Source organism: Benincasa hispida, chromosome 2 (assembly GCF_027475165.1).
Source record: "Benincasa hispida cultivar pf3 chromosome 2, pf3_genome.v1.1, whole genome shotgun sequence".
Classification (NCBI taxonomy): Eukaryota; Viridiplantae; Streptophyta; class Magnoliopsida; order Cucurbitales; family Cucurbitaceae; genus Benincasa; species Benincasa hispida.
Window position 1 is genome coordinate 28,522,942 of NC_143479.1, and position 24,635 is coordinate 28,547,576.

Below are 24,635 nucleotides of genomic sequence, written 5' to 3' on the forward strand. Positions count from 1 at the left end.
TATAAACTAATTTGATATAATATTTAGTAAAGATAAGAAAAAATTTGAAAATATATAAGATTTGGTATAGATTTGAAAAGATTACCTATAAAATTAGCAAATTAATGTATAATCTAACAAGATGTACCAAGAAATGCCAAAACAATGAAAAAGTTGTTTTTTTAACTAAATCTCGCCGGCGAACTTGAGATGGGATGAATTGAGAAAAAACTATTCTAACGATTTTACAAAAAGTCGTGAAAACGTGCTACTTCTGACCATTTTTCAAAATTATTTTGTACATAAAATAAGGAAGATACAGTTTTCTGATGTTATGTGAAGGACTCCTCAATCAGTCCACTCAAAATCAGCTTCTCTATGTCATTTACAACTTCCTCACTTTCACTTCTTGAAAATCCTTTCTTCCAACCAAAATCCCACATTCCGTTCATCACCTCTTTGCACCGTAGATCTCTACTCAACACTGCATATAGAGTATCTACAAGAAGATTATTGCCACAAATTGTTTGGTAACTCGTTAGAGTGTCGATGTCGTTGTTCACTTCCTCAACGAGTTTTTCTACAGAAATCTCTATCTTTGTATTGCGCCTACCTCCTAGTAATAAAGAATTGGCTACTTGTAGGTCGTAATGGCCTTTGCGCTTGACTAATTCGATTGCACAATCTATAAAAGGTTTCGTATTCAGGGATTCGAGATTATTGCAGCCAGATGCTGTCTGCAGCATTGTTCTATCATTTAGATTGAGGTCAAAAACTTCCCCTGCATGACAGAGGAATGAGGAGCTTCTCAAAAGTAATGCTTTCAGATTGGTTCCTTGACCGCAGCTTTCGATATCTGTTTCCATACGACTGTTGGGATCAATATCTTTGACAACACTCGTATTGATCTCGAGTTTGGGGCTCAATGGCGGCAGAGAGTTTGGGTTCTCATTGCAGCATTCTACAAGATTTAAGAGAAAACTAAGTATAAATCACAAACATTAGACAATGCAGAAGTACTTGTTCTACTTAGGAAGGCAAAGTTATTAAATCTCACTTAGAATCTCTCTTTGGATGAAGTTAAAAGAGATTCATATAAGTATGAGAATGGAAAATGAATGCATTTTGCTTTCCCTTTAAGATGAATGGTCAATAATAGTAGATATTGCAACTTATCTTATTTGAGATGGAAAATTTACCTATAATCTTTGTATCACATTCGTCAAATTCGTTCTCCATTGCAATTAAAGCCATAAGGGTAGTAGTTTTTCGATTTATTGGAAGATCAACACTTTCATTTGTATCAGTACTCTCATCATCTTTCTTGGCTTCAACCATATGAGTCTGTAAGATAAACAATGCTTTACTCTCCTTTTACAAGGGGAGAAAAAAGGATACTGATGCATAAAAGAAAAAGAGTTTGATGTACAAAAAGTTAAAGGATAGGTAAGAACTCACAAATGAATTAACTTCTGATTGGGGAAGCACTGGTTCCTCCTTTTTTTGACGGTCACGATCATTAGATATCGCGCTCACTGATTGTCTTGGCACAGAATCTGGAAGGGAGCTACGTTGTTTATGAGTTTTGTTCTTCCTTGGATTAGTGGATGTTACTTTTTCTTGATGCTGTGGTCTTGACACAACTTTTTCTTTTGCAAATTCTTTTTCCACTGGTTTTCTAGTTGCTTTAGTCAGTTTTTTTGATGTAAGAACTTTCCTATCAATTGGTTCTGTCTCATGGGGCATATCAGGCATTGAACTAGATGTTTTCAACTTCTCTGCAGCCTTTTTCTTAGTATCAACAGTATCTTTTCTTAATTTCTCAGTATCAACTGTATCTTTTCTTAATTTCCTTACTTCTTTTGGTTTTGGTTTTGGCTTTCTTTCTTCCTGAGCGATCTGCTTGAGTGGAATCCCTTCTGCATTCTGCTTTCTGTGCAATTTATCTGAACTCAAAATTCCTCCATGGAAATCAAACTCATAGAACGACCGAATCTTTTTCGTACTTCTTAGAATAGCTTTTTGGTTGAAAGCATCATCTTTTGAGGAAACATGTGCTCGGTGTTCCTCCAATTCATCAGGTGGAAGAGGCTTGTGTTTTATCAACACAGTTGGTGGTACGTCTTTCAACCTTTGTTTGGAATCATTATTGTAGGAATAAGGGCAATGAATCTTAAACTCTATATCAGAATCACTCTCTCTAAGCCTGTTGACAGGAATTTTTTCAAGTTTTTCTCTCAAGGTTCCTTTTTTATGATCCTCCTTGTTGATGACAGATTTAGACTTTGCCGCACTCTGTGTTGCATCGATGCCAAACAGAGATGTTTTGTAGCCAGACACTTTTTTAAATTCAAACTCTTTCTTTGGAGTAGTTTGCAATGATTTTGATGGAATTTCTTCAAGCCCCATAAGCTTAGCAATCAGGTTATTACGTTTCAAATTCTTCTGTTGAGATGTTGAAACGTGAAAACAGTTGACATTATCATCAATCATTGAAGATTGGCTGGAGCTAGTTGATGGAATTTCTGACCCCAAGTCAGAATTTATATCACGAAAACAGGATTTGTGTTCACCAATAGTAACGTTAGACATCGATTCTCGCTTCACTAGGCTGTCTCTGATCACCTTCTTAACCTCATCAGCACCATTTCTGGAAGAACCATGTCTAGAAAGCTTTGATCTTTGAACCTCAACTGGATAACATTCATCTTCAAGATGACAAGAAAAACTTTTTGGATACGTCATCTTCAACCGAATCGACTCGTTTGATGCTCCTTGCAACTTAGCCAGCATAATCAGTGATTCTCTCAAACTTGAAGTTCCTTCCAACAAATCCTCAGCAATCTCCTCAGTTTTCATCTCAGATCTCATCCCCTTAGACCATGAACCAACCATATGGTTCAATTTCTCAGCTCCTTGGTAAACCTCCATGAGTGGAAGAGAAGATTGGCCATAATTTCTGCCTCTCATCTCTTCCGAGATCAGCTCCTCTTTCTTCTCTACCTGAGATACCAAACCCTTATTTGAATTTCTACTTGTCCTATGGGCTCTAATTTTTTGTTCCAGCTTCTGAGAATTCACTTTGGATATCTTGATCATATTGCAATCAACCACCCCTTTTGGATCATCACAAGCGATAAATGATCTATAAACCACTGATTTTACACTGTCTAGAGGCATTTTCTTCAATGGAAAAAATTACATCAACAAGGTCAGTTTCTACTAATCCTCTTTCCCTAAAAATATTTCCATGGTCTTAATTTAAGAACAAATAATCTTTGTAATGCTCGGACGGCAGTGTTCAAATGAAAACAAACCAAAATGGGTTCATCAGATGAGCCAAAATAAACAACAACGTGGGGAGAAGGTTGAAATTTTCAAACTTTACGACTTAATCAAGCAATTTTAACAGAGTGTTCATATGAATAACAACTCATTTAAACATACAGCTACCTTCCTTTGATCTTCCCTTTAAGCTTCTTGCAAGATTCTCGTAAATCAAGACCAACCCCAGAAGAGAAAAAGGATTAAAATAGAAAGAACTTACCAAACCCAGAAGAAATAGGCAGAAAAGGGCCAAGCCAGGCAACAAAGAGAAAAGACACAATATTTGCAGAGAATTGTCAAACCCCATGTGAAGTAACAGAGCACAAACGAAATAGAAACAGAGGAGTCGGTGCATTGACTTCGTGGCAGCTTAAAACAGAGGATTCAAAACAGAGAGAGAGAGAGAAAGGAAAAAAAAAAAAAGAAAAGAAAATAGGTCCAAGATTTGGAGCTCAAATTTTAATTTTTGATTAAATGGGTTTTGTTTATTTTTATTTTTCTACAGGACAACAAAATCGTTGGAAGATCATAGTTGTCATAAATGGGGGACACTCGGTTTTTTCCATACGTGTTTCTACAGAGTGCTAAAACAGCAACTCTGTTTTTTATAAAAAGAAACAAAACCAAGCAGCAGGAAGGTCAAATCCAAGCAGAAGAACCCTTCTTCTTCACGAAACCTAAAGATTTTCATGGAGCTTTAATTTTAAAATGTTTAAACACAGTATTTTAAACAGGAAAACACAAGCGATTTCTTATAAAAACATGTTTTCCTGATATGAACTCAGAAGACAGAAATTTAAATGCAGTGACAGAGATGAGTTGTAATATTACTATTTGAATTTTGAGGGTACTCTATATAGAGTGTAAATGTGGTAAAAAGAAAAAAACTTTCTTTTCTGACTCAATTCTTTTTCCACTTTTTTTTTTTTTTATTAAGATATAAATGGTGAGGTTTAGTTTAGGTGATGCCTTCCCAACTAAATTTTCTGGGCGATTTTGTTGACCTTTGCAGCAGTCATTGGGTTTCCATTAAACAGGCCAGGATTCTGGGTCTTTTATAATTAATTTATGTGTGATTGCTTTTATTTTATTTCTTTTTAATGAAAAAACATGGTCGAGGTCTTTTATATTGTTCATGGGAAGGGATAACAGCTTCCCAAATCTCATTTTCATCAAATATATATATTAAATTACAAATTTAATCTCTGACTTTGGTATGTCTAATTGATGGGAAGATTTTATTTTTCGAAGGGAAGGTAAGGAAATGACCAAAGAAGAGAGACGTGGAAGGTAGAGAGAGAAATTAGAGAAGAAACACCAAAGTGATGGAGCAAAATGGATTCAATTTTCACATTTTCTAGAGTTTGAGGTTTTGATTTTCATTTTGTCATAATTTGAGAGTTTAATCGTTATATTTCAAAGTTTAGGGGTACAATTTTTATACTTTTAAAAGTTTGAGGGTTTAATTTTTCAATTCGTAGTTTAGGGGTGTATTTGTTATAATCACCATAGTTCAAAGATGGTTTTTGCAATTTAACAATATTTTTAAAAAATTGTAAATATAACAAAATCTATTGGTGATTAAAGATGTCCATTTAACTCGTAGGGACCCATATCAAACGGAATGGAGAATCTCCGATTAGACAAGGAATGAAAGAGGGAGTTGAGAGATTTTTTCTCCATTGACTATACAGGGATGAGAACGGGGATTATATTTCCGCCCTCGTTTCTATATATATATATATATGAAAATTAAAACATTTTAATTATATCTTTGTCATATTTGAGTGAGTGAGAAATTTAAGTGTTTTATTAAAACTTAGGCAAAATGTACTTTTGGTTTTCGAAGTTTGAGGCTAATATCTATTTTGTTTTGAAGATTCAAAATAAACACTTTAGCCCCTAACAATTGGAAAATAGTTCTAAATGATCCCCTACTTAATTTTAACCTAATAGAAAGATGATTAAACTGCTATGTGATGACGTAAGTGAGATGACATGGTTTGTTACTTGACAATTAATTACTTATTAAAAGAAGCAAATAAATGTTAAAATGGTAAAAAATATCCAAAGCCCTATTCTCTCCTACATTGCCTTCATTTTCCTTCTCCCTTCCTGCCATCCGTCCGAAGCCAACAAGAAAGCCTAATTTCAAATAGTAGTGTGATACTTCATGGGAGACTCTAAATTTGAAGAAACAAAATTAAATTGAATAGGAAAAGCAATTAGTCTATGATTGGATACTTGATAGATGATTAACATCTTTGGATGGTGAAAATTGTCAAATGGAAGAAACAAAAGTTTCACCTCAACATGGACAAAATGGAACAAACAAAAATTAATAGGATGATTGAGTTGAATTGGTGGAACCTGACAATGATGATCTCCAGTTGATCATTTTATTTTATTTTACAACACGAAGAGGAAAAAACAAATGTTAAAATAGAGTTTTTAAATCCGATTGATATCTTCTCGACCATTAATAATTAGTTAGAGCTTTCTTACATTTCAACTCGGATGGTCGGAGCTTGCTGGCGTCAATGGAAGACGAACTCCGATGAGACTGGAGTACGACAATTGTGGACGCTTGTTTGGGAGTTTTGAATATTTTAACATTTTTAACCATTCTTACATTTATTTACTTTTCCCATAAGTAATCTATTCTAATTACGGCATTCCATTCACATCATTACATAATGGTCTAATCATCTTTTCATTAGGTTCAAGTTAAGTAAGAGACCATCTAGAATAATTTTCCAAACTTCAAGGACTAAAATGTTTGTTTTAAAACTTCAAGGACCAAATAAATATCAACCTCAAATCTCAATGACTAAAAGTGCGTTTTGCCCTTAAAACTTTTCATAATAGTAATTTTAGTATTTTTTTTTTTTTTTTTTTTTTAAGAAAAAACAAACGGAGAAAATTTCCCGTGGTAACCCGATCCTCGCGATTCTCCGCAAGAAATCCCTACCCCTATTCTCGTGGAGATTTTTTGTAGGGATGGAGAATGAAATGTGGTAGCTGAGATGGAGACGAGAAATTCATCTCTGTCTTCGCCTCGTCCCATGGACGTCTCTAATAGTGACGATCTAATAAACTCCTATTAGCAATATGGTCTATTACTCATAAACTCTTATTAGTGATATGGTCTATCACCTATAAGACTTTGAGAGTTGGATCTAAAATTTGACATTTTTTGTAAATTGCGTTGTGTTATATTTACTAATACTTTGGGTCTGATTGCTATATTTACAACTGCCATACTTTTTTCTTTTTTGTTGTCCATGAGTGTTCGGATAGCTTGCATGCACCTCGACTGATCTCACAAAAAATGTCAGATCCATGAATTCTACATAGGGCACTATGTAATATAAAAAGGGTAAAAAATATTTAAAAACCCACATATAATATAGTTTTGATATAGAGTTATTTCTATAGAAGTATTAACCATAAAAATATCATGATTTATTATATAGATTTAAAAGTATGAAAACTCAAAAAAATTGAGAAGAAAAAATTTGAAATTTACTTGTGAATGGTATGATGCGTATATCTTGACGATGAATGAAAAAAATAATTTGTAGCTTTAACTCTGAAATTAATTAAAATGAATATATATTAAATAATGCAAATATGAAAAATATGTAAAAGAAAATGAATGATATATTTTCAATGGAATGTTGTTGAGACTTATTGAAAAAAATTTCTATGATAAAAAAAAAATTGTTGCTAATTTTTTTCTTCCTTTAATTTTTTGTAGAAAACCTACTCACGACTAGAATGTAGAAAGTGTGCACCCCTATTGCTGCGTTACTTGCAGATTTTAGCAAATAAATTGAATTTGTTTATATATATTTTTAAATAATTACTTAATATTTATATTAAAAATACAAAAAATGATAAGTTGAAGAACGCATGTCTCTCTGACCCCTACATGGATCTGCCGATGTTCAGAAGACAATTGTATGACACTAACAATATTCTTTCTAATCCTTTTATTAAATCCATGTCTTTTATTTACCATCAAATCAACTCCTAGTGGTTCAATATTTATATATTATTTACGTGTCTTGTTTGTGCATTTTTAAAATTTTATTTAATCTATAAATTTTTTAAATAAATGTTTAATAAGTTATATGATCTATAGGCACTTTATAAAGCTATTAGATATGGGGTTCAAAAAGTTCAACGACCGGTTAACATAATGTTTAGACAATTATCACATTTATAAAAAAATTACTGATTGAGGCTGCCACTACGTTGTTCCTCAATAACCATCTTATATAGATTCAAGAACCTACATATTTTAAATCATAAACCCTATGATTATAAGAACCACTAATAATCAATTACTCAAACTTTCAAATATATTTGATTTCAATCTTAAAGGAAAGAATTAGATAAAAATTACTTTATAACTGAAGACTAGGAAGTAAGGAGAATTGGTCCACTACTCAAGGTTAAACCACTCTGCATACAAGTCTATCAGATCTACTGAATGTTCTTGACATGCAATTCAAGCTCAAGAATTGCAAAGTGCCAATGAAGATCTTGACATATTTCTAAATAATTGATGGAGACACGTTCAAATATTTCTTTTATAATTTATCTCCTGTACATACGACGATCTAAAATTACTAGTCACAATTTTAGATAAGATCACATTATGATAGATTTGTTATGAGTATTGTAACGAACCGACTTTTCATACTACATTTAGGCCGTTACAACATGCTTGTGTAAATTTAAAACAAAACCACTTTTAACACATTCAACCAAAATCCAACATGTTAAGAAAAAAGGAAAATTTACCAAAGCATAAGTTCATTTAAAAATTCTTGCTCGGCGGTAAAAGCGCGTGATGTCTGCAACTGGGTGTGACAGCAAGCTGAGGAGGATCGAGTGGGCTGCACAGAATTGACACACATAGAGAGAGACGAAAAAGAAAGAAAAACCACCAAGCATCCAAAGATCCACGACGACGATGGTGCGATCGGCGGCGAACTCGACTTGACAATCGGCTACGCTTGGAGGACTAAAGGTGAGCAACGACTTATAACTTTGACAGACAAGAAGAAGATTGTGTGGTGTAGGGTTGGCAAAATTTTCGGTGGGGTCAGGTTCCTGCGAGGCCCCACCCCGATCGGGGCGAGGAATCCCCAGTTTGACCGGGGATGGGGTCAAATCGGGGAATTTTTTCGGGACCCTGTCCGAGGACGGGGCGGGGACGGGGATGGTATCCCGACCCCGACCCCGACCCTAATTAATCCCCAACTCCGATTTTATATAGTTATATTTTTAATATTATAAATATATATTTATAATATATAAAATAACTTATTTATATGTATGTTTATAATGTACAGACTTATAGTGTTATAAGCCCAATATCGAATATATAAATTCTAAATTTAAGTCCAAAAAGTCAAGCCCAAACTTAAAAAATTAAAAGAAAAAAATGGGAAATCCCCGCGGGAAACAGGGAATGGGACCCGCGGGGACCCGTTTCCCCGATGGGGAACCCTCCTCCACCCTGACTCGGCCCCATTGCCAACCCTAGTGTGGTGAGGGTTTGTACGCATGAAGGAGAGAGAGATTTAATTTCTTTTATTTTTTTTAACTCACTATGCAATATATATATATATATATTATTTCCCTTCTCCACCTCAACAAATCCATCAAATTAAAATTAATTCCTTACAAAATATTAAATCTCCAAATTAAATTCAAATTCTAAATTCTTCCAACAAAATTAAATCCAAATTTTCAAATATTTTCTTATCACTTATAATTCAAATTGCATTATCTTACCCAACAATTCAATTTTAGCCAAAAATATTCAAGAGACAATTCAAATAATTCAAGATAATCATGTTAAAATTACCTGAAAATTCAGGATGTTATACTCTTCCCTACTAAAGAAACTTTCGTCCTTGAAAGTTCTAGTCTTGAAAGAGCTATGGATACAGTGTTCTCATCTCATCCTACTGTTCCCATGTTGTCTCTTTGAACTATTGATTTTTTCATAGAACTTCTATTAACGCGATCTCTAATTGTTCAAAGTTCACTTCTATTGCAAGAATCTGCTTAGTCTTTGCTTCATAACTCAGATTCTCATCTGAATATACAAGAGCTCGAAGTCTACTATATGAGATGAATCTACTATATACTTTCTTAACATAGAGACATGGAAAACATTGTGAACTGCAAAAAGTTTCGGCGGTAGAGCTAACCAATAAACTACAGGGCTGACCCACTCTAAGATCTCAAATGACCCAATAAAATGTGGACTTAACTTTCCCTTCCTTCCTAACTTTAGAACACCTTTCATAGGTACTACTTTCTAAAAATACTTTATCACCTACCTCAAACTCTGTGACTGTGTCTAAAATTGGGGTAATCTTCTATATGCTATTAGCTTTTTGCATTTTTCTCTAGTTTTTTTAATAGCCTCATTAGTAGTTTACACTAACTTAAGCCCCAACAATTTTCGTTCCCCAACCTCATATCAATACATAAGAGACTTAAAACTCTTTCCTAGAAGAGTTTCCAATGGCATTATGCTAATTTTCGCTTAATTACTGCTATTAGTACAACTTCATAAGATGCAAGTGAGAATTTCAACTTCCTGCAAAACTGACGTGCAAGAGCACGACATGTCCTCTAAAGTTTGGTTCAAACACTCAGGTTTGACCATCAATATTTAGGTAAAAATTTGTATCAAACTCTCATGAAGCTTTTACCGTTTCTTGAAAACTATCGAAAATGGTTGTGGAACAAGGGTCTCTACTTGACATAAATGAAGTTGGTTTCTCATGAAGTGTGACAACCTCTTCCATATTCCACCATGAACTTAAGATGTTGAAAGTCAACAATGCTTAACACATTCACTCTAAAAATTGTCTTGAGCTTAAGAAGTCCCATTCACCAAAACATGTATCTCAACCCATCATGCTAACATAGAAAAATCTCTGTACGTGCACATGAGCTACTGGCTATACTATAGATGGCATAATCTCGAGATATATAACAAAGAAAATCTGGTCAATTGGAAATTGCTTATATTGTAGGAGCGTCAACTGTGATATCCTCTCCATTATCTATGTGTTTAAGGATCGACTTTGTCCAATTAAGCCTCATAATCACTAGGATCTCGACACAAGGCTTTCTACTGCCAAGGGTCATAAAACTTACTCATCAATCCTCATGTTACTCTTTAGTCTCACAACAATCACATACCACTATTTAGTCCCTAATACGAACGAGTCTAGAAATCCCTTTAAAAATAAGGTTCCTGAATAATAGGATATACTAGCATGCAACGGAAGCAATCAGAATCAATAAGCACTCTAAGTACATTTAATTTGAGTGCTAAAGCATATTATTTTAGAAAATCAAAAGGTGGGTTTCAAGTTTTACATACCTTTGATGAATCTTCCAATCCAAGCTGCTCTTCACGTTAATTCACATCCAAATCGACAATTAAACCACCAAGAGATATTCTCTACTATTCTCAGCCTTGAATTTGAGTGGTGGAACTCGAATTTGAGTGAATTTGTGAAGTTAGAAAATGTGGGTTTTGTGAGGAAGAAGATGAACTTCAGAAAACCATTTTCCAGTTCTAGAACTCTTCAATCTTAGCAAAAATGGAGAGTTTTAAATAACCTAAACATGCAAGCACTTCAGATCAACTTCAAGGCCAACAACTACTTCAAAAATTTAATGGGATTTGTATGTAGTTAAAAAGAGCAACACCTCATCCTTGAAGAAAGTGAGAAAAACCCACTAAAAGCTCTATTTTTTAAAAAAATCCATTTTTTTTCAATTAATTGTAAAATAATCAAATCCAATTTGATTTAATTTCATAATTAATCAAATTAAATATTTAATTTCTCAAATTGAATTTAAAATTGGAATTTAATTTGATTTTTAGTTAATTAAACAATTTTAATCAATTAATTAATTAATTTAATATCAAATATTAAATTAATCACACATTAAATTTTAAACATGAATCTTATTCATGTAATTGATATTTAAATCAATTTTTAAATATTATAAACTCTCCAATTTCGTTTAATTTCAATAAATTAAACGTTAATTATATCAAATATAATTATACAAATCCTAATTTGAATTTGAACATTATTCAAACTCAAACCCTAATTTTAATTTGAACAATTCAAATTGATACCATTCCAAATTCACCCAATTTAATAATTCAAGGTGTTCATGTTTTACGAGCTAGTAGAGGGACCTTATGGACCTACAAATCATGAGCTCTAAGGGTTTTAGATTAATTGGCTAATACTCTATAGTCCAAATTAATCAGTAATCGTTAACTGTCAAGTCACACCACTATAGCTCGATAGTTGCACTCTCTTCACTGTAGATATATTTGTGTCCACATGATTTAACCATAACCAGTAAGTCGATTATTCACAGGTTGTTCGTAATAAAGGTTGGGTTAATATGTTGTTTTACCCCGATATTACATCTTGTTCCTTATGTTTCTACTGATCCTCTCATGAACAATTGGTTTATGATCCAATCATTAATCAGATCCCTCTCGGGCTAGTTAGAGGGTGGGGTCCCTTGTTCAAGATCTAGATTCAGTGCTTAAGAGAACAACATTTCTCCTATCTCTAAATTGGGTAGGCGTGAATTCCGTTTTGCATCCTATGTCCCTAGCTATCTACCCGGTCTTACCCTTGAAATGGAAGACTTATTGAGTCGGTGTTGTTGACCCAACCCTCACCCATGCAATCTAAGGATAATCCCGAATAAACAGAAGTTCATAGTTAGCTCAGGAATAAGATCGAGTTACCTAGGTCATCTAAGCGAAATAGTCAATCTTAAACAATAAACAACGTTACAAAGTAAGAGTGACTTATTTCTTAATCTGATCTTATGCAAGCTCATTGCATAGAACGTCTCCACTTCTCATATAAATACATGAACGAATCAGAATCACTTCGTTTGTAGCACCTTTACAACAACTTGTAACCACTACAGAGTAGGCCACATCCAATAGTGTTACCAGAATAAGACATCCAACCTTATTCATATACTATAGACTATTTTGGCTATTACTCGAACTTAATCCATCTTTTATGTCTCTACATAAAGTTCTAGTATTCATGTAAAAGCCATGGATCTTAGTTTATTGAATTTAGACTTTATGAATGTAATTTAAAGATTCAATAACAACTTTATTGAAGGAATGTTGAATAACATCTCTATTGATAATAGAGTGTGTTCAACTTTACAAACTGCGAGTTTTAGGACAAACAACCCAACATTGAAGTCCTTGGATACTAGAGCATCAATCGATTGAAAGTGCACCACCATAATCTCATAATAATTGTAATTGACTTATGGAGATAGTTTCTAAAATGAAAACCATCTTGATTCATAAATCTATCTTGAGAATATCCATCTCCATAGAGTCGATCAACTTGTTGTCCATGCTATAAGAAATATACTATGTGTGATGCTTCAAGTCCAGGATTTGAAATCTAGATTTGGCACCTGATTGCCTTGACATTCCATTGCATCCCATGATAGTTGATACGAAACATTAGGCATAAGAAAACTTCGTCTGATAATTCATGTATTTGTAACTTGGGCTATTTCATCTTTGCTATAAGAGCTTCTTGCTGTCAACTCAAGCTCTACTCTCAAGGCTACCTCTTGTACTAATGGCGATCTTAAAAGATCGAACTTACTCTACTATTACTAACACGAACTTGTTGTTCCATCAAGCAATATTTACTTTTCTTTTTTTAATTAAGATGACTTCACTTATTTCTGGTCATAACTTAAGATCAAAGTTAAAACCTTCCAAACTTCACCAATAAATTTATATGTGTACCTCCTTAATGACAAGCCTCGATGTTCCATATCAATAGTTCCTGAAAACTATTGTTACTGTAACTCTACTTAAAAGGTTATCTCCACCAACACCTCTACTAATTTAAAGAGGAAACTTGCCGTAACACCCTTCTAACATTCTATTAATCTTTATCTTACCTCTTATTTTGGGGAAAAAAGGAACACTCTCATGCTGAAGCTCATATCTAAAGTTTCAAAATTCAAAGAGATTCTCTATGATACCAAACTCAAAGGCTTGCAAACACAAAAATTTTATCTTAGAACACCAAAATCATACTTATGTACTTGGGAGTTTTGAACACATTAGTTTTTTTTTATCTCTCCAAAATAATAACTTTCCTGAAGTACTTTTATTTTTCTCGCACTTATCTTTGTTAAACCCCATAAATTTAATGTGTTCTTTTCACTTTCCAAGTGAACATAATCTCTATAGCAAGACATGTGACCATTTATAATCCCTTCAAAATCTACAGTTTAATTCCAAACTTGAAACTTTAGTTGGGTACTCTCCACAATTTAACATGGCTTTTAAGCTCCAAATACTTATCCTTCCTCTTGGTATAGTTAATTAAACTCGAGTCATTTCATCACAACAAGAACATAAACAAAATCCAAGTATCCAGCAACTTGTTTTCTCCCATTTTAAGCCAACTATAACTTCAACCATCTTGTCCTTGACCAATTCATCTTACCTAGGTCTTATAAAGAGTTCTTCACATTATCGCTTTATACTTCAACTAGTAATTCTTCTTCCTTTTAGGCACGACACATGAAGAACCAAAACACGACATTTTACTCAATCCACCAATCTCCAACACAAAAAAAAATGATCATGACTTATTAATTCTTTCAAAATTTCTCTTGAAACATTTTGACTTAATATCAAGTAACCTTTAATAGAGCTATAGTCTTTCTTCTTCTCTTTCTTATTTATAAAGCTACTTTAACCTTATACTTGAGTGTGTGCCTTGAGAGAGGGATTTATTCGTTCTACCACCAACTATATTACCTAATGCAAAACATAACACCGTTCCTTAGTGAATTCTCAAATGGACTACTTTGTTCTCTAGTTTAGACAAATACATCTTTTACTATCTTTACTATCATATCATAACACTACATAGTTTCATCAAGTTTAAAGAACTTTGAACTATCTATTCTTTTTTAGCAATCATTTCATAAGATAATATGGTGTCAAGTAACTTTTAACATTTATCGATTTCTTATTAAGTTATAACTGAATAATCATCTCATACTAACTTCCGTAAAGGATTAACCAAGTAGTAGAACATAACTTATGACATTAAATTGAACAAATACTTTCATATAAAACTTTTCATAATATTGTTACTACTCGGACATATTTCGGACTTACATTGTAAGCCAGTCTATAGAACCTATAACCTCGGACTCTGATTCCGACTATAATGACCAACTTTCTCAGCTACATTTAGGCTGTTACAACATACATGTGTAAATTCAAAAGAAAATCACTTTTAACACATTCAACCAAAATCCAACATTTTAAGCAAAAAGAAAATTTAACCAGAGTATAAGTTTATTTAAAAATTCTTGTTCGACGGCAGAGGCACGTGATGTCTGCAATTGGGTGCATCAACGATCGGAGGAGGATCGAGCGGGCTGCATAGATCTGACACGGAGAGAGAGACGGAAAAGGAAGAAAAACCACCAAGTGTCCAGAGACCCACGTCGATCAACAGTGCGATCGACTGCAGACTCGACTTGATGAACAGCTAGGCTTGGCGGACTAAAGGTGAGTAGCGGCTTAGAGCTTGGACGGAGAAGAAAAGATTGTGTGGTGGTGGTTTGTACATATATATATATATATATGTGTGTATGTATGTATGTATATCATTTCATATATATTTTTTATTTCCCTTCTCCACCTCCACAAATCCATCAAACTAAAATTAATTCCTTTCAAAATACTAAATCTCCAAATTAAACTCAAATTCTCAAATCTCCCAATAAAATTAAACCCAAATTTTCAAATCTTTTTTTTTATCACTTATAATTCAAATTGCATTATCTTAACCAACAATTCAATTTTAACCAAAGGCATTCAAAATATAATTCAAATAATTCAAGATAATCATATTAAAATTATCTGTAAATTTAGGATGCTGCAAGTATACATTTCAATCCATTCTCTTTCATTTCTAAAGTAATATTGTAAAGCAAGAAAAGAGGAGGGGGCTAAAAGAAATTAGTTTAAAGAGACAAAAAAAAAGGTCAATTTTTTAAGAACGTAATCAAAATAATATTGTATTATTGGTGGATAATTAACCATTTAAAAATGGCAACTATATTGACTTCGGCTTGTTTATATAGACGTCTGTCTCAACTCAATATAATTAGATTTTTCTTTTGCTTCAAAACACCAACTTCCATTTGAAATTATGGATTTTTTTCTTTTTGAGAAGGAAATTATGGAAAATTTTAACTAACTTTTAAGTATGTCTCCAAATTTTTATTTTGAAAATTAGCCTGAAAACATTAATTAAGCTTATAATTCAATCATCATCCAAATATTGTTTCCCAAATGAGGAAGTTGTTATCTTGATAACACACTGATGTCCCAATTAATAGATTTGTTGGTTAAAATGTCATAAGGGCGGTGGAGAAAGGGCCAATCATTTATATCTAAAATTCTGTATTAAATGTTTACGTATACTTAGATACTTAGAAATCATTCAAAATAAAATAACAAATACAATAAATGAAATTAAAACGAATTTATTTTCCATTTTAAGTTTTTCAAAAATATCGGTAGAAAGTAGGTAATAAATTAAACAAACTTAGAGGTAAAATCAGTGTTTATAAGTCGAATTAAAAAAAAAAATTAACTTGTTACCTACCTTCTACCTCTAAGGCATTTGGGACACTGAGTTGATTAGTAGTTATTATAATTGGTGTTTGGGGTACAATTATTTTAGTTTAGGTCATAATAGTTGGTGTTTGAGATGTAAATTATTTATGGTTGAGTAAACACTAGAAAAAAAAAAAAAAAAAAGGAGGATGAGTGACCAATACTACAATAAAACAAATATAATTTTGAAATAGTATTTACTATACTTATTTATAGATTGTAAATAGCTGTACACACCACGATATATTTGGTATCCCAAACATGAAGTGGATTATAATAACCCATTCCCAAATAGCCCCTTTTCTTTAACTTGCTACCTACTTCGTATCAATGATTTCAAAAAACCAAATCAAAATTTGAAAATTAAAAAGAAAAAAAGAAAAGAAAAGAAAACAATTTAAAGATTGTTTTTTAAATTTGGTTAAGATCTTGTAAATTGTTTGCAAACAAATAAATACAATTTTTAAAAACCAAATAGTCGTTAAGTAGAATACTATTTTTAGTTTTCAAAACTTGGCTTGATTTTCAATGATCTACCTTAAAATGAATAACAAAACAAAGAAACTTATAGATGAAAGTAATGCTTCTAACTTAATTTTTCAAAAACTCAAAAATTATGAGTCATTGTTAATCATTTGATTTTTTGTTCTTAGTTTTTGAAAGTTAAGCCTACAAAGACTTCTACCACCTCTAAATTTCTTGTTTTTTCATCTAATTTCTACTTCTGTTTTCAAAAACCAAGCCAAAATTTGAAAACTAAAAAAATAGTTCTTAAAGTCTTGTATCTGTTTTTAAAATTTGGCTAAAAATTCAACTCTTATACTTAAGAAAAATGTATGCTAACGTAAAAAAATGTGAGAAAATAAACTTAATTTTTAAAAAGCCAAAAATAAAAAAACGAAATGATTAAAAAACGAGGTCTAAATAGTTATCAAAATTTATTTTCAATCTCGTGCTAATATTCTAGTCAACAAGTAAAGATAAGGGCTAAGAGAATATTAAAAAGAATGCATTGATGCTCAAAGAATTATTACAATGCATTCTCAAAGCTTATCTTTTGTTAAGCTATTTGTTTAGTTCGCTTTAGGAGGGAAAATATATCACTCCCAAGTTTTGATTTTCTATGGCGTCCACGCTTCTGATTAGAAACCTGCAAATGCAAATCCAAAATTTAAACAATAAACACACAACTGAACGGGAAATTTCCAAAAGCTTAAAACAGATTCATTAAAGATCACCATGGGATATGTACCTGAAAATAAAATGTAGAATTTGGACCTTTTGGTTGCACTGAAAACCCATGATCACCAGCTGGTAATATTGCTAAAACAAGGAAAAGAAGAAGAATATCATTCCAAAATCCCATCCTTTTAGTCCAGTAAGTTAATGACTGTTGAAATATTTAGTCAAAATCTCATCTTGAAAACACCCAAGATATGAAACTTTATCAAGTGAATGAATTGTCATACTCATTTATATCGTCAGGTTGTAATAGGACTTAATTTTTACCTTTTTGAAGTTTACCTATTGTTTTCTCCTTGTCATCTTTCTTTGAAGTGAATCTATGACTTAAGTTTTTGGAAAGGGAGAGATTATACGTGTAGAATTTGTACAACAGAACTGGCATTGGCTTATCTGTAAAAATGTCCGGCTTGCAGTTATCAATGGTCTTCGCAAACGGGAGGTCTTTTGAGTCTCTCCACTGGTTCATACTGTAATCAAGCCGTCAGACACAAACATTATATATATCTACATGTTGATCATTGAGAGGGAAAAAAATGAGCTAAGGAAAAAAGGTGCACCTCGAACTTCGAGTTAATTGCTCAGCATTTTTGCTAACTGGAACAGCAGAACCATGGAAAGAAATTATTGAAATGAATGGCTATAGATTGGTGTTATTGTTAAATGAGATGACAAACGAGATGAGTGTGTGAGAGAGAGTAATTGCTCACCAGGAGAGACGTAGCGGGGATGATACCTAGGCAGGATTTCGCTCCAACGTAGTCGGCATAGTTCAAGCTTTTGAGAATATTGTTTGCAGGTGAGGAGCCTCTGCCAAAAACCAAAGGTTTCTAATGAAACATGCGATAGGATACGTCTGAATGAATGTTGTAGTTAAGAATCAGAGAATACATACTTGGTTTAAGCAGTTTAATCGAAGCTCAACCTCGTTGAAGGCATTAGTCTGAGAAATGCAGCTCTCTAAATTGGAAGTGACATTTCCAAGATGATCAACCACAGTTACCATGGCCCTGCATACATACTCTTTTGTGTTTTCCAGCACTCTGCAGTTGTAAACTGGTATCATTTTCAGCTCACGGTATGTTACAGGAGTGTTTTTAGCCAAGTTAGAAATTCTTTTGAATGTTTAAAAGTACTTTTACATAAAATATATACGTTTGAAATTTCTCAAAATACAAACTTTCTTTCAGTATGAACCTTCTCAAACCAACTTTTCTTTACCTACACTTTTCCCCTATAATATCCATCTTTACACACACTTTCTTTTGTCATGTTTACCTTTATGCAGTTTCTTTCATTTCCTATCCACTTTCTTTTGTTCATCTTCCACTATGCATACACTTTCTTTAACTAATATCTTTCAATATACACTAACTGTTCTTATTTTACTAATTTTTCAATTCTATAAACATTTTCAAAGTAAATTTTAACCATAGGAAATTTGCCTCAATACAAAAAGAGAACAAACTCACTCATTCTTCTCTTTAGTTTTCAGGAACGTTGTTTCACAGTAGTCTGCCGCTTGATGAAGCTGGGAACGCAACCCTTTCAGTTCCTGAAACCCAAATGATTAAAAATGAAAAATTTACGCATGGTGTTGGAGATCGCACGATTAAAAGAATATATAAATTACCTAACAAAGGTGTGATGCCAATCAAATAGTTACATATACCAATATATGTTGTAGAGCCTGTTCTGATAACCATTCTAATTAATATGTGCATAAAGTGCTTTTAAGTTCTGCATATTTTTAGAAAATTATCATCCCCGCTACACAGTTGAGAATAACTGCCAAAGAAATATTTTTCCATGGTACAGCTCAAAACTCAACCAATATGCAAACACAATACTTCAGTTGGGTTTCACATCATATAACCATTCCTTCCCATTTTTCTTTCTGCAGAGTGTTTGAAACTGTTCCGGGAAAAGAAACCCAGTAAAGTTCATTCATTTTTATAGCCATTCTTTTTTTTTTTCCCCCCTACAGAAAGTTTGAATTTGTTCCCATGAAAAAAAAAAAAAAAAAAACCAGTAAAGTTCAACCATATCATACCCTTCCTTAGTATTTTTTTTCTTTCCTTTTTCTGCTGAGATTTTGAATTTGTTCCAAAATGGAAAAAGCCAGAGAAGCTCATACAATATTTACTTAGAAAAATGCAAATTTGTTTTGCAGATAAGAGATGAAATTAAAGAGGGAATAAGCAAGGTGTACCAGGAGAGCATTCTGAAAGCTAGTAGCTTCCTCAGCCGCCCCTTCTGCATTCAAACCACCAGAAGATATAGAGCTCAACATTCTCCTCACCGTGCTTGAACAGATATGAAAAGTTAAAATGGTTGTAAAAGCTCCCTAGAAGCGGATGCCTATTTTTCTTTCGCAAACAAGAGGAAGAGAAAGGAGCTTTTGTCTCTGATAAGAGAAAGATAATGACTGTAGGCCTGTGATTAATATGTACAAATCAAACTTGGAATGATATTAAAAGCAACAGATAAAGTTCGAAAACGATTGAAGGGAGAGAATCTGACAATATTTTGAATAAAAATTCAAAAACAAAGAAAGAGAAAATGACAGATATAGTTTCAGCCCGTGACTTCTATTTGTATCATTGACACCCATTTGCTTTTTCAAGATTGTAAATACCCGTTGAAAGCTTCTTTATACGAATATCAATAAAAGGTACAATTTTACAATTTCGAGAAGCTATTCTACGAATGGGTTTCGTTGCTGAATGCCAAAATTTTGAAACTTGCATTCTCATGACCACTTATCTTATGATAAACTCTTTTCCCCTTTCTTTTCACTACTCATTGATATGTTAGGTGAAGAATATCTGAGTTACAGTTACAGCACTGAGATAGCAAATGGAAAAGGGAAATTTGGTATGGTGGCCAACCATGGAAGATATCTCTCCATTTTTTTTTTTCATATTTGAAAGTCTATGGTGCAGCCACCACGCTTTTCTGCGGCCTCTATTTCTAATAGTAAGTTGCATTTGTTCAAGAACACAGCTGCAGAAAGTATTTGTTTGAGACTCTTGTAATTTTCCTGTGAAGTTCTCGTGTGGACTTGACTTGAGGGTTGTTTCTTGATCTCAACGTCAGCTCGAGCTCCCAAATTTCCTTTGCTGAGAAGAAGAGGCTGCGGTTCTGTTCAATGATGATGGGCAGATTAGATTAACAGAAAAACAGAAGAGGTTTGAAAGAGAGGTAGACACGTAATTCAGAAATAATGTTGTGACACAAACCAAGAGGTGCCACAACAAAGTTAGTCAATATCATAGGTAGTCTTTTCAAAAAAAAAAAAAATCATACGCTTAATGGTGAATATTTTGGTACTGAATGTCCCATGCCAATTTAAAACACACCAAATTAATCATTCAGAACTCTGACCTCCTGATCAAAAAGTATATGTCTAAATCAGTTGAGCTATGCTCGAAGACCCGATTAATCATGTGTGGCAACCACTTTGATCCAACAGTATTTGACAGGGAAACTTGTAAGTTAATCCAATGTTTTATGGAGAAGTCTAAGATTTTAAACCAGAACTCCGAGACAACACAAGGTAACATAGTCACCCTAAAGAGCGATGGTTTGGGATAGTGCTTGCCTGCTTAAGTAACCAGCAAATGACATATTTGTGATTTGTGAGTGATTCTAAAATGATTAAAATCACTTTTATCATTTTCAAAATCATTTAGAAAATGTTTTTAATATCTAAAAGCAATTTTAGTATGAAAAATGCATTTCAAAATGTAAAACTCAACATTTAATTGATTTTGAGTGATTAAACGTGTGTTTTAGGGTGATATTAAACACGTCAAAAATGATTTTAACCATTTCAAAATCACTCTCAAACATGTCATAAATGTATTCCAATGAGGAACTACTGGGTGAAGGAATTATTAAGTACCTTCAACTTTGTGTGGAGGCTCTTGCCTCATGATCATGTGAGATTGTGAATTCCCTCTTGTAATACATAACCATTTTCTATCTTCTTCATAACTCTGCTCTGATGCAAGGGGCACATGCCAATGCCCTTTCTCCGATTCCTGTTAACAAATTATACGATGAAACGTATTATTAAATATTTAATTCTTGAGATTGTGACAAAAGATATGCCATATAGAGACAAGTCATCACATTTCTTCCGTTCCTACTTCCTAGTCACAGAGAGACATGTTTGTATGTTTGCAATCTATTATTATGACTTATTATAATAGGTGACCTGAATTACGACGGAACATGGTGGAGGCATGTGAAATACTGGACCAGTAGCAGAGAAGCTAAAATGCACCTGCCAATAAGAAACCAAGAACGTTCTGTATTAGCAATCATTTAAAACAACCAATGCCAATCATTTTAAAAATAGAAAACAATTCTCGACCTCATTTACTTAGATATGGAAATGGGAAGCATTGGACAGGGAAAATTAAGTTTGTTGAAAAGCCTTTTTTACTAAGAGAGTTCTCTTTGGAGGAGCTTTACTCACTTGATGCCTTTCTTTCCATCTAGGGAAGAAATCATTTCCAAGTAATTGGAACGTGTGATCTCTCATCTCATCGTTCGTCACGATTAAGCACTTGAATTTGATTGCTGCATACAACCAGTACCTGAAGAATACGTTAGTTGATGCTTCACATCGATGAAAGAAAAGATTTCACACGTTATTCATCAAACTGTAAAGTTAATGTATGTAGATGCGTGTATTGTTGTAGTTTGTACAAGTAGATGCAATTGTTGAGGAATTATTTCTCACCAATCATCATTTGATCCAGTAGGCGTTGCATATAGTGCATCAGCATTTTTCCACTTCTCAATCAATGTTTTATTAACTGGTTCTTCCATCTTACGTCCAGTGATTCGCCTGTTATGCAATACAATCAGTGGCCACTTCTTTGAAGGAAGCTTCTGTCGTATCCCGTTGGAAATTAAATTGACCTAAAGCAATGGCCAGAAATGAGACTCCACAAGAACAAAAAAGGGAAAAACTGTTCAAATGATTAGTACCATTGTGCGCTGATGGTGATAACTTACTTTAGATGGTGTGAATTTTCTTTGGCTAAATAAACCTACATTAGCAGCATCAATCACTGCTTCAAATGGTCCATAATATTCAAGCCATTTCTGCAGGAAAAAAAATCACTTCCATATAACTTTTTAGAACGTTGAGATTATGAAGAACAATACATAAAGGACTTCTCATACTTGAAATTTCTGAAAACTTGAATTTTTCTCTCTTTGTGTGGCTATAGCTGCAACAGATTCAGCAAAATTCTCAGTTTCAATAGGATCAAGATCAATTGTTGCCAATTTTTCCCCACAGGATTTACACAAGCCATCCTTTCCAACATTTGTAGATGATACACTCCACTTTCCCCTTCCCAACCATCCCAGTCCATGCCAACCTCCACCACCATTTTCCATTGCTTTCTTTATTCTTTTTCTATCCAATTTTACTTTTCCGACTCTTGCAGCATCTTTGCTCTTGAACCAGGTACTAATAAGATCGGCTGTAGAGGACGAGACTTGTCTTACACTTGTTCTTAGTTTATGCAACAAATAATACACCTTCTCAGCATTAGACGCGTCTATACTTACTCTTAAAAGTGCTGCCAACTCAGGCTCTTCTGGATAGACACCATGCTCCAACATGTGCTTCTCAACTGAAAATGCTTTATCCAATTCCCCATTTTTGCAGAAAGCAGAAAGGGCAGGGCCATAAGAGCGCAATCTAGGATTAAGTCCTAATGGCTTCATCTGCTTCACCATATCAAAGGCCATATCCCCATCACCCATGGACATTGCCATTCGAGCCACAGACGTCAAGGTTGCTTCATTCATTGGGATCTTTTCTGTGCACATTTTCTTGTAGATTTCAAATCCCCTCTCGAGAGCATATTTTTTAATATCCTCATTTACCAAAATATTAGAATGGCTCTTCTCATCCAAAATCCAAGCTTTGGGCACCATAGATCCATTGGTATGAACTATATCCTTATTTTCAATCATCCCATCTGAGTTACTTCTATCATTTTGGGCACTCAATTCTGTTCTTCCACAACTTTCACTCTTTGAAACATAGCTAGTCTTGGAGGAATGTTGTTCATCCAGTATAATGGGATTTTCATTAGAACCCACCTTAGACAAAGTTAATGAATTTGAAGTTCGGTTAACACTACCACTCTTAGCAGGCTGAATAACACCTAAAGCCGCTGAGGAACAAAGATACAAAATGACAGCATAATGATATTGCTGCAGCTTAATTCCTTCCCTTTGAGCCCATTCATACAATTTAATTGCCCCCATGAAATCCCCTGTCTTCGAACACATATCCAAGTTTGCTCTAAATGGGATATCGTTATTCCCTTTTAATAATTTCTCCTTCTCCTCTACCACCTGATTTAGCTTTCTCTTTTCCTTAATTTTCCCACCATCCCTTGAACCCCCAGAAAGCTTCAGTGAACCACTGTCACTTCTAGTCTTAACGAAAGAAATCCCAGTACCCATTTTCATTCCATTAACAGAGCCAGAGCTATTCCTCGCGTTTTTACCCTTCTCAAGTCTTTTCCCATTTCTCTCCTCCACTTCTAAATTAACAAGGTCTTCCACAGATTTCTTAACAAGAGTTTCATTTCCATACCCTAAATGAGGAGACCCATTTTTGTTTAGCTTCTGGGTCACCGAAGACGAAGGTCTATTCGGAGGTTTACGGTTTTTGGTAGTAGAAAATTCTCCTGCAACTCCATCTCCTACTTTAACTAAACGAAGTGTGTGTTTGGGAGAAGAGAAAGTGGGAACACGCGATAAACTAGGGGAATTGAATGTAGTAAGGGTTGATGAAAACTTACAGAGAGTGTCGGAGGAGAAAAAATGGTTGTGCTGCACAGAAATTAAGGAAGAAGAAGCCATTTGTGGGAGGTTTGAAGCACCATTAACAACGATGTGATATGGTTCCATATTTGCAAGACGTCGATAAGTTGGCTATGCCATCAATAATTTCCCCGCGCATTCAGAGACCATTGTCTGCGTGGCACGTAATAATCTAAAGATTAAAAGTAGTTAAGTTACATCTTGTGGAAACCTCATGATAATGTAATAAGTATGAAATTAAAGGTGATCCGTTACCCAAATATGAATATTCTATAGATAGTTTTGACAATCACATAATAATAAATAAAATACGAATAATAAAATAAGCGAACAACACACAGAGTTTGGTAATCCAGTTCGGTGATATATCACCTACATTTAAGAAAATGTCTGGAAAAGATGAATTCACTAATGTAAAAAAGTCAAGTATTGACAA

At 33.6% G+C, this 24,635-nt stretch overlaps 3 protein-coding genes across 6 annotated transcripts; all 3 read right to left on the bottom strand.

The window, feature by feature from the left end:
* Nucleotides 1-237: 237 nt before the first annotated feature.
* Nucleotides 238-3,799, bottom strand: LOC120070755 (uncharacterized). Its single transcript, XM_039022631.2, has 3 exons — nucleotides 1,438-3,799; nucleotides 1,179-1,323; nucleotides 238-940 (listed from the first exon to the last, which is right to left on the bottom strand). The coding sequence occupies exons 1-3, from the start codon at nucleotides 3,157-3,159 to the stop codon at nucleotides 312-314; spliced, it is 2,496 nt and encodes an 831-aa protein (XP_038878559.1). The 5' UTR covers nucleotides 3,160-3,799; the 3' UTR covers nucleotides 238-311.
* Nucleotides 3,800-16,996: 13,197 nt separating this feature from the next.
* Nucleotides 16,997-19,955, bottom strand: LOC120071378 (putative protein ABIL1). Of its 4 annotated transcripts, none has more exons than XM_039023625.2 (8): nucleotides 19,545-19,955; nucleotides 18,805-18,887; nucleotides 18,228-18,375; nucleotides 18,043-18,142; nucleotides 17,893-17,929; nucleotides 17,600-17,802; nucleotides 17,343-17,413; nucleotides 16,997-17,240 (listed from the first exon to the last, which is right to left on the bottom strand). In XM_039023625.2, the coding sequence occupies exons 1-8, from the start codon at nucleotides 19,623-19,625 to the stop codon at nucleotides 17,151-17,153; spliced, it is 813 nt and encodes a 270-aa protein (XP_038879553.1). In that variant the 5' UTR covers nucleotides 19,626-19,955; the 3' UTR covers nucleotides 16,997-17,150. The 4 variants fall into 4 exon arrangements, with proteins under 4 accessions (XP_038879553.1, XP_038879554.1, XP_090166978.1 ...); XM_039023626.2 differs by having other exon boundaries at nucleotides 17,615-17,802; nucleotides 19,545-19,781; XM_090310852.1 differs by having other exon boundaries at nucleotides 17,615-17,802; nucleotides 18,228-18,388; nucleotides 19,545-19,717.
* Nucleotides 19,956-19,967: 12 nt separating this feature from the next.
* On the bottom strand, nucleotides 19,968-24,392 carry LOC120071377 (proteinaceous RNase P 1, chloroplastic/mitochondrial-like). The gene is made up of 7 exons (XM_039023624.2): nucleotides 22,535-24,392; nucleotides 22,364-22,453; nucleotides 22,086-22,267; nucleotides 21,819-21,939; nucleotides 21,555-21,623; nucleotides 21,240-21,378; nucleotides 19,968-20,476 (listed from the first exon to the last, which is right to left on the bottom strand). The coding sequence occupies exons 1-7, from the start codon at nucleotides 24,284-24,286 to the stop codon at nucleotides 20,253-20,255; spliced, it is 2,577 nt and encodes an 858-aa protein (XP_038879552.1). The 5' UTR covers nucleotides 24,287-24,392; the 3' UTR covers nucleotides 19,968-20,252.
* Nucleotides 24,393-24,635: the final 243 nt, after the last annotated feature.

Bases quoted from the DNA above. Each gene is read 5' to 3' on its own strand.
- LOC120070755 (XM_039022631.2), bottom strand. From the start codon at position 3,159: ATGCCTCTAGACAGTGTAAAATCAGTGGTTTATAGATCATTTATCGCT. The intron at 1,324-1,437 runs GTGAGTTCTTAC...TTTATCTTACAG, and splicing joins AATCAGAAGTTAATTCATTT to ACTCATATGGTTGAAGCCAA. The intron at 941-1,178 runs GTAAATTTTCCA...TAAATCTTGTAG, and splicing joins ATGTGATACAAAGATTATAG to AATGCTGCAATGAGAACCCA.
- LOC120071378 (XM_039023625.2), bottom strand. From the start codon at position 19,625: ATGTTGAGCTCTATATCTTCTGGTGGTTTGAATGCAGAAGGGGCGGCT. The intron at 18,143-18,227 runs GTATGTATTCTC...GGTTTTTGGCAG, and splicing joins GATTAAACTGCTTAAACCAA to AGGCTCCTCACCTGCAAACA. The intron at 17,414-17,599 runs GTAAAAATTAAG...TCCTTGTTTTAG, and splicing joins AATAGGTAAACTTCAAAAAG to CAATATTACCAGCTGGTGAT.
- LOC120071377 (XM_039023624.2), bottom strand. From the start codon at position 24,286: ATGGAACCATATCACATCGTTGTTAATGGTGCTTCAAACCTCCCACAA. The intron at 22,268-22,363 runs GTAAGTTATCAC...CCATTGCTTTAG, and splicing joins GAAAATTCACACCATCTAAA to GTCAATTTAATTTCCAACGG. The intron at 20,477-21,239 runs GTACTTAATAAT...ATCATTGAACAG, and splicing joins GCCTCCACACAAAGTTGAAG to AACCGCAGCCTCTTCTTCTC.